This window comes from Equus asinus, chromosome X, assembly GCF_041296235.1.
Source record: "Equus asinus isolate D_3611 breed Donkey chromosome X, EquAss-T2T_v2, whole genome shotgun sequence".
Classification (NCBI taxonomy): Eukaryota; Metazoa; Chordata; class Mammalia; order Perissodactyla; family Equidae; genus Equus; species Equus asinus.
The window spans coordinates 104,090,616-104,105,268 of NC_091820.1; the positions used below are offsets into that span (position 1 = coordinate 104,090,616).

At 40.9% G+C, this 14,653-nt stretch overlaps 1 protein-coding gene across 4 annotated transcripts in view; it reads right to left on the reverse strand.

Moving 5' to 3' along the window:
- Positions 1-2,942: 2,942 nt before the first annotated feature.
- Positions 2,943-14,653, reverse strand: part of DCX (doublecortin) — a 363,420-nt gene continuing 351,709 nt past the window's right edge. For all 4 annotated transcript variants that reach the window (XM_070503023.1, XM_070503022.1, XM_070503024.1 and 1 more), the window contains one exon: positions 2,943-11,256. In XM_070503023.1, the coding sequence (XP_070359124.1) occupies positions 11,200-11,256 (57 nt within the window). In that variant the 3' untranslated portion in view covers positions 2,943-11,199. The remainder of the gene's footprint in view (positions 11,257-14,653) is intronic.

Here is a 14,653-nt window from a genome sequence, read left to right on the forward strand (position 1 = left end):
GGGATCATATTTTCCAAACCCTCGCTGTGGATGTGTGTCCTGACAAGGGATGTTTTCCGATTTGTGAGTATATTTATATAAAATTTTTAAGAAAGGTCTAAAAACGAAATCACATTTATGTATTTAACAAATCATCTTTATTTGGAAAAGGAAAAAATTACATGAGATCAGGACTGCCCTGGAAAGTCCAGGATAGAAAGTTGCCAGTTTTTCTCCATGTTTGAGTTTGTTTTCCTTATAAATATGCCTTAAGTTCCGTAGCTGGTAGGTCTTGGCTACATCTGAGATTTAGACAGGTGAAGAGAATGTGGAAGGGCATTCAGAGGGTATTTTTCTGGGCAGGAAAAGAAGAGTAGACTCGATCAGCAAGAGTGAAGTTTAATGAGCATTGCATAGTCAGGGGAGAAGGTGGCCAAGAGGGAGGCTACTGAGCTGTCCGGAACAGAGGACCATGTCTGGGGACAGGGGAAGCTAGGACTGAATTACTCAAGTCAAGGTTTTCCTTCTTTGACATTTTCTCCCTACATCCATCCGTCCACCAAATCCTGACACTTCTATATCAACAGCTCCTTGTCCCCATCCTTTCTCTCTACCACCACTGCTCTGGCCTTATTCATGGTCTTCTTATGTCTCCATCTGGACTCTTGCAACAGGTGCAAAGACCTGTTCTCAGTTTGTCTTTACCTATGCAAGATTTTTCTCAAGCTTGAAAAGGCAGTCCTTCTTCAGAAAACTAAATATATAGAGATCTTACCAGAAATTATAGCCTCTTGAGTCTTCGTTCTTCCAGGAAAGATGTAAACTCTAATTCAAATGGCCCATGGGATCATATATGCTACTTAGGTCCTCACTGCGTCCCAGGGAAAAGGAAGTAGAATTCACAAGAGCAGGTGTTCTCAAATTAGGGAGGGCCTCAGAATCCTTTGGAGAGATTATTAAAACAGGAATTGCTGAGCCCCACTCCCAGAGTTTCTGATCCAGTATATGTGGGGTGGGACAGGAGAATTTGCATTTCTGACAAGTTCCTGGGTGGTGCTGACGTACTGCTTTACAGTGTGAGCACCTTGAAGGCAGAAATGCTTTCATCTGTCTCATCTCTGTATCCCCAGGACCTTAGCACAAGGCCTGGCTTGAAGAAGGCTTTCAGTAGCAACTGTTGAAAGAAGGAAATCACAAAAAGAGAAAAAAAGAAAGGGGGATGGAGAGGAAGGGAGGAGAAAGGAAAAGGGGCTGAGGAAGGGAGAGGGAGGAAGGGAGAGGGAGGACGGGAGGGTGGGGAGAGAAAGATAAGAGAGAGAGAGAGATCAGAGGAGAGAATTTAGTTAAAAAGGATATGATCTCAAAACAAAAGATAGTCCTCCCTTTTAAATGAAATACATTTATTTCTATGAAAAAAACATACTGTATTTCCTTAGTTTTCTCTTTTCACCACAGTCTGGTGAAAATTTTATTACAGACTACCGCTGGTTGCTGTACCTGCATTTGGGAACCACTGGTCTAAACCACCCTAACTATAATTCCAGACTATGCACTTGTATTTTCTTCCCAGGACCCTGTGTACTAGGCCTACAACCTGGCCACCTCAGGGAATTTTCAGTTCTCAGAAAGGGCCTTGCTTTTTCTGCCCTTTCCCATGCTATTCCCTCTGCTTAGAATGCTCCTTGCCCACCTTGAAAACTCTTAATTTCTTCTCAAATACTGCCAGTTCCGTGAAGTCTTCCTGACCTTTATCATCCCAGGACATTAATTGTCCCGTAACACTTGCTCCTTTGCACTGGACTCATTGATTTACAGGTCTGTCTTCACTAGGCTAGAACTCCTGGAGGCCTAAGATCAAGGCCTCGCAATTGGCAGGGTACCTGGAACATAGTCAGCACTCCAGAGATCTCTTAAATGAAAACCATGAAAAGGAGCTGGACTTGATCTGATGGGCAATAGACAACTATTCTAAGTTCCTGGTCAGAGAATGACACAATCAAAATGATCTTTTGGAAAGATTTTACTTGCAGTGGAGACCAGGATAGAGCAAGGTGGGAGAAAGTGACATCATGAGAAACAAGCAATGAGGAGGGCCTAATGATGGTGGGGATGAAGACTGGCATGTCCAGTGTGACTGTTGTATCTAACTTTCCCTTGGATTAGGAACACTAAGAAGTCCCATCTCCATCTACCTTCTTTGTCTCCACCAGACTGATAGTCATGGGGCTAGTTGATAAAATATGCTATATGGAGGAAGCATTCCTAATCATCTCAGTCCTTGGGAATACCTGGGATGCTGGCATCTTTGCTTCTCCACACACAGGTTAGATGGAAGCTGCAGGGTTGGTCCTCAGTGTGAGGTTGATTAAACTGTTTTCCAAGATCTCAGCCTCCTCTTTCTGTGCTCTTTCCTCCCTCCCTCTCCATCAACCTCTTCACAAGCCTAGTGTCTTGTGTTCTCCCTGTTAATAAAACCTTATCTGAGAAAAATGTTTAGTTATTTACGCCTAAGAGTGAATAAGATATTTAGGTGTTCCCCCACCCAGAGAGTAGCTGCACTATCAACCTATGAAGGGAGAACAGCCACACTGTCAAAGGATTTCAGGCAGCAGGTAGGGTATTTTCATGGAGCCTTTCTTGGGCCTCTGAAAACATGGTACTAGAAGTGACTACCTATTCTGATGGCACACACTGACCTTGGCCAAAGCATCTTATACATAAAAAAAGAGGTCCTTTGATTCCTGCTCGACTCTGGAAGGGAGATATGAGATCTTATATGTTGTAAATGCGCTGTGCTGTTAATTATGGTGTTTCCATCATACATTGATCCTCAGCTTCCTCATCTATAAAATTAAGGGGTTGGACAAAATAATGTCTAAGCTTTCTGCCGACTCGGACATTTTGTGGTTATATGATCATCGGTTCAATGCTTAAAAAAAGAGAATGTCAGCCAGAGATATTGAAATCAAGTTTTATTTTTGGAAAATGACATTACACACATCTTGCAAATGTACACAGAAATGAGAATGAGATGAAGAACAGAGCTTGAGAGCCAAAATGATTGCAAGAGCAGCTCTTTGGCTGCCCAGTATTGAATGCTGTGAATCTGCAGCGCTCACAGTTCACGACACATTACACACATGGGGAACTTCTCTAGACTTTGAAGTCCTCTGACCAAAGAAAGCCCTCATCAAATTGTGGAGGGAGGAAGAGGGATATTAACAGGCACAGGAGATGAAAAGGGTCTGCTCCCGCTGGTTTACATGGGCCTCACCAAACCTACCAGTCCAAGTGGGAACAGCAAACCAAAAAGGAGAATGCCTTCTTGGAACACTGCTTTTGAATCACAGTCTAAGAGTGGGTTAGGCATTGCCTGGGAAACCGACAGCAAAGCATATAAACCCATATCCTCGCCTTTTCTGGCTATGACTATTCTACAGGGGAAGCTAAACATCCCTCAATATCTGTTGTCGTTCTCTGTTTTTTTTTTTTCTTTTTGAAAAATAATCATTGGTCATTGATCAAGCAGAGCCTTCTGAGGTCCCCAAATCCCTCAAAATTGCTGCAGGGGTAGGGACCGCCATTGTCCACTGTCTTTCGATTATATGTGATTCTGAGAACTAGCCAATCCTGCAATGTAATCAAATGGTCAAAGACACTCCCAATTTGCCACTGATTTTTATGCAAAGGGGATGTGAGTCTTTGATCACAATGCCATTTCTTGCGAAATAGTCAATAACTGCCGAGAGACGACATTTTCTCCCTTTTGGTTGGTTTGTTTTTTGCTGACCTTACTTGGCAAAAATTATTGGCCTCCAAATCAGTTATTTACAACTGTAAGACACCTGGGAGCAGGGGGAGAGAGAGGGCAAGGGAGGGAAGAGGGACCACAAGGAAGAATATATTCTTTTCAGAGGTTAAAATGAGTTATTTAAGAAATGCGATGTACAATACCATGCATTTACTCTCCAAAGCTAGTCACTAGCAAGCTAACGCCTCTAACACTACAACCACCAATTACAGCTGTTTTGCTACAGTTACTGAGTTCTAACTACAGCTATAGGGCAGAAAGGGTGGGCTGTTTCCATTTCAAACTTTCTCCCTTTGAAAATGGCCATAAAAGCGTTTTCTGTACAAGTTTAATGGCACAAAAAGGTGACCGAAAATGTTTTAAAGAACTCACCACACATGAGAAATGCAAAATTCAATCAAAACATGCATTAGTTGTGTACAAGTTATAAGGGATCATTGGCTTCAAGCTGCAATATATTACAGGACCATACATTGGAGACATTTTGGTATAATTTCTTACTTGCTCAAATCTCTGTAAGAAAACTTATAAAGAAATGGCATTGGAAAGGGCATTCCATATGGTATTGCCAAGCAGTGACATTCCCAAGGGTTGGGCACTCTGTTGAATAAATTAGCACCTGCAAGCTGGCTTCTTTAGCTTCATTAATTACTCTGATACAGACTGCCTGCACAGGATCATGAACAGTTGGTGTTAATAGTAAACGTTTAGGTAAATTAGTAACAGAAGGAAAAATACATTTCGATTAAGTAAATGTTTCTTTTTATAGTAGGGATTTGTTAAATACCCTCTTCATTTAAATCAACCTCAATTGCCTATCAGTTTAGCTAAAACAGTTCAACAGTTGGCAAGCCCAAAACAGAAGGTTATTACAGACAGCTTAATGTGTAAAGGTAAAACTTTAAGCAAATTGCTACCCCCACCCAACACCCCTACCCAGCCAAACCAAATGATGGGAGAAATTACCTGTGGTCTCTCATTATATTATATTGCAGCTTTTGAAACTATGAGCAAATTTTTAAAAAATCAATTAATAGTATTTAGCTGATATGAATCCATGGGTGGATTTTTCTGTTCAGCTGATTATTTTTCTGAGCACACTTCACTGCTCCACAAAATGGCAGACTAAAAAGGAACCACAAAGTATTCTGTACAGTACTTGGAAGGCAAAGACCCAAAGATACACGAGCTATAAGGAAACTGCTTGTTAGGATCTGCTTTGAGGAATTACAACTGAAAATGGAGAAGAGAGGGCCAGGATCAGATTGATTCCCATCAATATACTTCTGAGTGGACTGGGGTAGGATCAGGGCTGGTTGAGTCTGGAAATAACTTCTCATCACCAAGACAAAATCACAGGGCTGAGAAGAGGCGTATGCCCAATGCCTCGACAAGGAGGAAGGAAAAAGAAAGAGGGAGACAACGAAAGAGAGAGAGAAGAATTTCAGAGGACAAAGGATGGACATTTGTGCTGTGGAAAGAGCATGATAACACAGAGTACAAAACCAAGAGCAAATATAGTGAACTAGAGAGAGAAAGAAGACAGAGATACACAGGGGAGAGAGACAGCGGCAAAAAGCCATTGATTTCCTCAGGTTGTTAACTCAGAAACGAAAAGTTCCAATGCCTCCCACTTTTCCCTTAGTTTACAAGGTGTTTTCTCTGACCTCTGTTTTGCCATCTGACCTCTCCCAACTAGCCTGTCCTTCTAATAAGGTGCAGGAAGATGCCTTAATTCCAAATGGGAATTCTATATTCTCCTAGCCCCGGGCATCCAAGGTAAGATAAGATTGCCTCTGATTCCAGAAAATGTTGAAGCCCATAAACTAAGAGATAAAAAGTTAGGCAGTTGGAAGGAGAGTTCAAGAGTCATGCTACCTAGGCCAAAGTAGGAGGGCTGCATGAATCCTTAATGGGAAACAAGCAGAAAGTGACACCAATAGCAAGAGGCTGGGTGTAAAGACCACACTAGATCTTTGGAGGTGGAGACAAGCTCTGGGGAGCAGCGTAGGGGAGACAGAGGAAGAAGTCACCTTTTCCTGAAGAGAGGAGGGGCAAAATTCTCTAGCTAGGTATACTGAAAGACAGGCTGATGGAGAGGGAGCCTTTTAGTCTCTGAAAAGAAAAAGTGGAAGGGGTTTGGAGAAACTGCTAACACTCCCAGCCCATAGTAGGCTGCCCACTGGAGTCAGTGCTCTGTGGGTTTAGAAATGCATTTTCCTCCTTGCACACATGTCTTGGCTGTGGTGTGAAAAAATCTCTAGCCTTTTACCTTCTAGGAAAGTGAGGTATGCTAGCCAGAAGAAGAACAAAATTAGGAATTCATTTTTAAAAAATGACTTGTGTTGTCTTGGTCAATAATCACAACCTTTAGGGCTAAGGGCAATCCACTGACTGTTAACAGCACTAGGGTGGGTCTTGGCCAGCAATAGCCAGAGAACCTCCTCTCCAGATGCCTCTCCAGCCAAAAGGTAGGCATGAGGAATCAGTGCAGTGTCCTTGCTCCAGGTGGTCACACCTGTAAGGAAGAGGAAATCCTGCATGAAATCATAGAACAGTGGACAAGGCTAATATGGGTTCTCCTTCTTCAAGCAGAGGTTGAAGTGTGATAGGTTCGAAGTTCTATACCAGGAGAGAGACTCAGGGAGCCCAGCAAGGCTCCATTGCTATACAGGAGGCCTCAGGTCACTTCTGGCATATCAATGGCTGGGCTTTCATTCTCTCTAGGTTCCTGGTCCCAAAACATAGGACTTTAACCCCTCACCCATTCCAGATGAGTTTCAAAACACTGATGGTTTACTTAGGAAACCAGCCTAGGCCTAAGAGCCAAATCCCTTAATGCAATGAGGGCAATATGTGAGTGAGGTCTAGCCTTGGAGATCCAAGTGGCCCCATGTGGCCAAGGACAGCTTCCAATGGCTTTTTTTAAAGAAAGAAATCTCCATTGCCTTTTATTTCCATAGCAACCTGGACAGTGAAACAGGTCATTCAAAGCCCACTGCCCCACTGCATCTGTCTGGAAAGGTCTCTTGGCATAGATGTTTCTAAGGTGGGCTGATCTTTAGGAACATCCTCATCAGCATGCTGGAGCTCATTTTGAGAACATGGGCATGCTTGTTCCCCTGTCCAAGGGAGATGTGTTCTTTAAGAAAAGAAAAGCTATTTAGAACCAAATCTGAGGGGGATTGGGGGCATGTCCATCCAGAGTATTGAAGGGAGCATGGAAGTAGACAATTTTGTCTAAGGCAAGCACTGGATTGCTGGTCTATGACTGGGGCTGGGTGATTTAAAGAAGGATTTAGGGGCTCAGACCCCTTCTTGCCTTCTTCAGATAATTACAGGTCCATTTTAAAGTTCCTTGGTTAATTATGATTGGGAAGAAGCACAAAAGAGAGAATTTCCTTAGGAGTGGGGTAAACTGAGAAGGAGGTCTCTTGGAACCGAACTAATGAATACCCCTTAGTTTCCAGGAAGAGCCTTGCTGCAAGGAAAACTATGTGTTCAGATCTTGTTGCCCTGGTTTCTGCTATGGAAGGCCACAGGAGCAGTGTACACAAAAAGATGAGTAGGGTGTGTAAAGCACATACCTTGCTATTTTAGTGCAAATAGAAGGAGCCAATGTTTAACATCAGCCAGGGTACATATTAGTCACAAACCCCTTGCTTATACCTGGAAATTGCCCCCCATCAGGGCAGGACGGCTATGGGGACATTGTGGATGAGGGCTACTGCAGCAAGACCAGGTTATTTTCTCTAGCTAATCTCACTCTCATATTTTAAAAGAACTTATTGCCAATGAATCACAGCCACAGTCACTTAAAAATACTGCAAAGCCACCTCAGAAAGTCTGGATGAACAAAGCTATTGTTCCGCTCTTCCTTCCTTCCTTTCCCTGCTCTAGGAACAAGAAACATTTCCCTCAGCTCGTGAAGACCAACCAGTATGAGGTGAGATGAGTTGAGCTGCCAAGGAAAACCAGTCTTCCTCCATTCGCTTTGGACAGGACAGAAGCTCGGGGGGCTGTTCGGAGGGCTCCTCAAGGAGGGGCAGTGATTCCTTGTGTTGGATGGACAAGGCAAGGGCCCTCATTGTTCCCGTTGGTCCTCGATGCCTCCTGCTCTTTGGAGACATCTGCAGTCCATGTGGATGGGAACCATATGAATACAGGGAGAAAGAGCCGTATTAGGTTGCTTGGAGGATTTCCCACTGAGATCAGGGCAGCAGCATATGGCTCCAAGATGCAACATGACCCTGGGAAAGAATTCTCAGGAGCCTAGTGGAAGGCAATACAGTTCAGTGGGAAAAGGCCCTGGAATAAGAGCCAGGAGATGTGGGTTCTAATCCCAGCCCTGCCCCTAGCCAGCTGTGTGACCTTGGGGAAATTACTTTACCTCTGCATCTCCGTTCCTGGCCTGAAAATGAGGAATTTGAAGTACATGATGTGATCTTAAGGTTCCTTCCAGCTAGAAAACTCTATGATTCAATCTAGGCTAATACTAAAGTCTGTAAGGACACAAAGCAGTCATGGTAATGGCTATCCTTTCCAAAACAGTGAAGAGAAAAGGAACTTTTCTCTCAATTTACTCCTAGTTAACACTACTTATGAAGTTGTTCAGCCCAGCCCCCATATATACATTTTCCCCTTCTTTGTCCCTATTTCTATTTCTGTAAGGGAAAAAAATAAGGAGGTAGGAACAAGCAACAGATGGATTATGTGTGTGTTTGTGTGTGTGTGTGAAAGAAGGAGGGAGAATGGGGGTAGCGGAGGTAAATACTTACTGAATACTTGATATTTGCTGACTGTGCAGAAGGTAATACAACGGGACTTTAGTGGTAAAACTGGATCTGGTAAAATTGGGAATGAAAGACAGGGGTGAAGGTGCTCAGTTACAACTGGGTTTTTTTGCCTTGAAAATAGGCTAATTTAAAATGCAATTATTGAAGGCTTGAATTTTGAACTATACCAAGGCCCCCTGAAATGGCAGTACAGAAATATTTCCTTATAATTGATTAAAAGAAAGATGGAAAATCTATTATTATTCTAGAAGATTGTTGGTTCAAAGATCATTCTAAAGAAAATATGTCCATTTCATATTTTCTAATGGTGCATATTCACAAGCAAGGAAAGGCTCAGAGAGGTAACATAGGGCCTGGACATAGGGAAATCTGAATTCCTCCTCTGGCCATGCTCTTTACCAGCAGGTCATTGGGCTGCCTCAGCCTCTGTTTCATCTTTAATTGAAGGAATTGGACGAAATGAGATCTGGAGAAAGACTGTGGGTGGAATCTTTGGCCATCTGGCTTGAAGTTTAGAAACAGACCTCCTACCACTCTCTACACTCCCTCTCCATTCCAAGTAACAATTTTTCTCAATTAACTACAAATTATTCTGAGAGGCACTAAGAAAACCTTAGCTTCTAGAAAGAGGTAGGGGGTAAGTAAAATGGGCTTCTTAATGGTTTCTAACAGGCCTACAAATAAAGGAGAAGGGCAAAAAGAGATTCTCATAATTTTGGGTTCTTCAATGACCAATTTAACCAGGAATCAGTACTACCATCATGTGGACTTTTCTCGAACCAAAAATGTTTTTTGTAGCTAAGGACATCTGAAGCTTGTCTGGGGGCATTTGAGCTACTCCTTCCACCACTGAGTTCCCTCCTACACAGTGCACATCAGCAGTTGCCACTGATCCATGTCGGAGTATCCTGTAGTATCTCCTAATTATGAAGCAGCTGCACACACGCGCGCGCGTGCACACACATACACACACACACACACAGCAAGCTTATTCCAGTTAAAGTGGATAAACAACTGCAAGTCATTCACTAGCCAAGCAGCAGTTTGGCTTTGAATGCTGCACCTTTCAAACTATCTGAACAATTACAAAGAAATAAGGACATCTTCATATCTGCTAAAAGCAAACACAGAATTGGCATGCATGGCTTCCACTTAAAGTTCCTTGTCTTTGCCATTATGGGCTGTGATTACAAACAAAAAGCAGCGTTATGAACCTGTACCTCAAAGACTGAGAATTACTTCAAATGATCAGTCCTTAGCAAAGAGAAATCCTTTCTAGTGTTAAAGACAAGTGAAAGGTTTCTGTGTCTTTAGTATGAAATACCAGGAATCTAGATAAAAAAGAGTTGCTTAAAATATGCCATAACATTTCATTTAAAATATAACTAGAATGTCTGGTCCACATTGAAATTATTAATGTAAGTATAACTGTTAAAAAGTTATCAAAAGACTGATTCTATTGAATTGGCCTCTGCTATTCATTTTGTTTTCTCCTGGAGGTTTCTGTTTGGCAGTGACAGCATGATTTCTAAACTACGTTATTCTTCTGCATTTTTTTTTTGGTAAATTTTCTGCATGTGTTTTTTAGACAAAAGAAAATCACCAGTTTATAAAAAAGGAGCCTGAAGAGTTTGCTCCTGAAATACAGACACAATGTTTTATAAAAAGGATATTGGCTTCTTGCTATAAAAAGCGACCGAAAGGTGTCAGACCTGAAAACAAATTTCACAGTGTTTTCAGTGTTGGCTGCTTACAAGGCATTCAATAGAACAGAGATAGATGGATACCATACAGTTTGTGTAATAACTTGCTATGTTAGACAGCCTCCTAGTGGAATCAGGTATATGAAGTCCCTCACCCCCAACTCTTATTAATTGCTTATTGATTCCAAATTGTCCCAGTGGAGAGGTTGACAAGGAATTCACTGTACTTTATAAAACTCTGCTGAAATGTCCCCAGTGTTTCCCCATTCTGCCAATTCTCTTTTAGCTAGCCCTCACACTGGGGTCCTAAGCATCTGGTGTCAGAATTACAAGTTGCTGGTGTTTCTCCCCCTTGGCAGCCAGAACTGGTGCTAGACAACAAACTAGGGGCTCAATCAGGAGTGAAGAGCGAGGCTGGGGAGCTGCCTTGCTGTCCTCCCAGGAGCCTCCAGCATTCTTGAGATCGAGAGACAAGGGGCACTTGTGTTTGTCACTCTTGGATTTGCCAATGAGTTTCCCCCCACACACACATTTTAAGTGTTATGTATGTAAACAACCCTCTACAGAAGGAAGACTGTCGTGTATGAGCAAAGTGAGACGGGAAAAATAACGCAGGTGCCTAAATATTCAATAGAAATGTCATGGACTAGCACATTTTGCATTCCTGGAAAGTTACCCCAATGGATGGTTATCAATCTATCTCTTATAATTGATAACTGTGGATCAGTGGCCCAGAGGAGAAATCACAGGAAAATAAACCCAACATATTACAGTGTGTTTTTAAAAATAACAATAAGAAAAAATAAAAACTTGAAAGCACCAATAGCCCTGTTGGACACTTGAGCAGAAGTACCCTATTGTAACGGTAAGCTTGGATTTGTACTCTGGACTCTGAACGCTCTCTCCTCCTTCACATGGAATCACCAAGTGAGTCTGAGTCATCCAAGGACAGAGGCAGGTACAGGTCCTGTGAGAAGATAAGAGATAAAGTTAATTCTCCTTTTCTTAACATCTTGGGCTTTGGGCTCTGAAATGAGCAAGATTATATGACTGCTTTTGTTTTTTTAATTGATATTTTCTCTAATTTTTATTGTGAAATAATTATAGATTCACAGGAAGTAGAAGTACAGGGAGATATCTTTGTACCAATGCACACTTCACTCAATTTCCCCCAATGGTACCATGTTGCAGTTTTACATGCACTCATGTGTGTGTGTGTATGTATGTAGTCCTATGTAATTTTAACACGTGTATATTTGTGTGACCATCACCACAGTCAAGATATAGAACTGTACTCTCACCAAAGGGCTCCTTCATGCCATCCCTTTATAGCTACAGCCTCCTCTTCCCCATCCCTAAGCCCTGGCAATCAATGATCTGTTTCCCATCTTTACAATTTTGTCATTTCAAGAATGTTACATAAATGAAATTACACAATATATAACCTTTTGGGATTGGCCTTTCCTATTCAGCATAATTCCCTGGAGATTCATCCAAGTTGTTGCATGTATCATTAGTCCACTTCTTTATACTGCTGGGCAGTATTCCATAGTGTGGATGTACCACAGTTTGTTTAACCATTCACCCATTGAAGGATACGTGGGATGACTCCAGTTTGGGGCTACTAAATATAAAGCTGCTATAAACATTCACGTACAGGTTTTTGTGTGAACATAAGTTTTTATTTCTGTGGGATAAATGCTCAAGAGTACAACTGCTGGTAATTGCATGTTTAGTTTTGTAAAGACTGCCATATTGTTTTTCAGAGTGGCTGTACCATTTAGATTCTCCTCAGAAAAGTTTTAATGATCCAGTTTAACCACATCCTCACAGGTATTTGGTGTTTTCACTACTTTTTATTTTAGTCATTCCTGTAGGTTTGTAGTGATATCTCATTGTAGTTTTAATTTGCATTTCCCTAATGGCTAATGATGTTAAACATCTTTTCATGTGCATAGTTGACATCTGTAATTCCTCTCCATGAAATGTTTCTTTGTATCTTTTGTTTATTATCTAATCAGATTTTTTCTTACTGTTGCATTTTAACAGTTATTTTTATATTCTATATATGTCGTTGGTTATATATGTGGCTTGCAAATATTTTCTCCCAGTCTGTAGCTTGTATTTTTATACCCTTTGCATGGTCTTTGACCGAGGAAAAGTTTTTAATTTAAAGAGGTCCAATTGATCCAATTTATTATTTTTTTGTCTTATAGGTTGTGTTTTTGTTGTCAAATCTAAGAACTCTTTGCATAGCCAAAGATCAGAAGATTTTCTCCTATGTTTCCTTTCTAAATGTTTTACATTTACATCTATAATCCAGTTTTGAGTTAATTTTTGAATAATATGTAAGGTTTAGGTTCAGGGTCATCTTTTTGCCTGTGGATATCCGATTGCTCCAGAACCATTTATTGAAAAGTCTATCTTTCCTGCATTGATTGATTTTTGCACCTTTGTTAAAAATCAGTTGTGAATATATATGGAGGTTCGTTTCAGGCTCCCAGAGAACTGCCAGGTGCTGAACAAACGCCTAACCCAGAAAATGTACCCCATCTACCTACTTCCAACTTAATTCTTGATGCTTCCACTTCCCACCAGGAATGAAGATTCATGGCTCCAATACTGCCCCAAGCCTTGTCTGTGTTTTGAGGAAAGAGGGGTGATGTGGCACTGGTTTTTTCAATGTTCCCAGAGCTCTATTTGGAGATCCTCCATTGACTGATTTGCGCACACTTCAGTGAAATGTTTCTTTGTGTTCTTTTGTTCATTTTCTAATTGATTTTTTCTTCTTGGACTTCATTCATCCACAGTCTAAATCAGTGATTTTCAAATCTCTCAATCTCTTTTTCTCTTCTCCTTTCAAATCTTCTATTTGAATGAAATTTTGCTTAGAAGCCCAATACGTGAAATAAATAAAAGTGTAGTTGTTCTGGCTGAACCAGACATGGGGGAGGCAGAATCTCACTCATCCCCAAATGAAGCACAATTTGAAAACCACTGTTCTCATTCACATTATAGCAAGATACTAAAAGAAACTGGAAAATTTAGGGTCAACTCTGTGGATATTTAAGAGACTCTCTTTGGTATGATGGAAACAGAGAACTTCATTTGAGGACTGTCCAAGAAAATTGCAGAATACAGCTTCTTCTCGAGGTAGGGGAAAAAGTGAAGATGAAGAAGAAGGACAAGAATGCAGAGGAAGGGGACTTATTTGTCTAACATTGAGAATGCTTTCTGCTGAGAAAGAAGGGGCAGGAAAACTTTTAGGCAGCTTAGAATGGAAAGAGGAGTAAAGTGTATTCAGAAACCTGAGGTTTTAGCCCTGGCTAATTAGTACTGTGACATTGAACAAGTCTTTGAATCTTCAAGAAAATGCAGACTTTGAAACTGACAATCTATAATGTATTTTCCAGCTTGGAGACTATTATTTGGGGCTCTTCAAGGGAATAGTGAATCATTATTAACACAACAAAGGCAACTACAGCAAATAAACTCACTTCTCACCAACCTCACACCCCTTCACTGTAAATCAGGGATCAATAAACTTTTTCTGTAAAGGGCTAGATAAATATTAGTATTAATATTATTATTAATAATATTATTAGTATTAGTATTAATAGTATTAATAATTATTAATATTAATAGATAAGTATTTTAGGCTCTCTTTGATGGTCACATATAGTCTCTGTCAGACAGTCTTGTTTGTTTGGGTTTTGTTTCTTTTACAACCCTTTAAAGATATAAGAAACATTTTTTTACATCGGGGGCCAGCCGAAAACAACCAGGCCATAGGCCGTATTTGGCACTCTTGTTCTAAACTACCAAACAAAATTTCTCAGACAACTGATAAAGAGAAAGTACAATGCTGAGGAAACAATAGGAATGCAATAAAAACTTGTAAAATTGAATTGAGGCAAGGTGGCGTACAATGGAGTTGCACCTCTGAAGGGATATAGTTCTCAAGTACTTGAGTAAAGTAAAAATCGAACATAAGCAAAAGAATCTTTGAGCTCTAGACTTCCAGAATTGTGGGAAAAGACTCTCTGAATATCTGCTCTTATGTAAATACAGTGACACTGGAAAAATTGTCAAAATCAACTTTTTCAGAACTCTGGAAATTAACCAAAGGCTTGCAACAATCCAAAAAGTGTTTATTTAAGAAAAATAGCTGAATCTCAGTAAGAATACCAAGATTTATTGTACTTTAACTTGATCTATTTCCATTCTCCCTCTCCACAGCTCCAATGTAGCTTTGAAAACCAATAGCCTCACAACTACAGTATCTGAAAAACAGCAACCTAGCAGCCACTGGAGGATGCAAAATGGGTTTGGAGCTCCCCAGAATGCCCCATTCCCAGAGAATT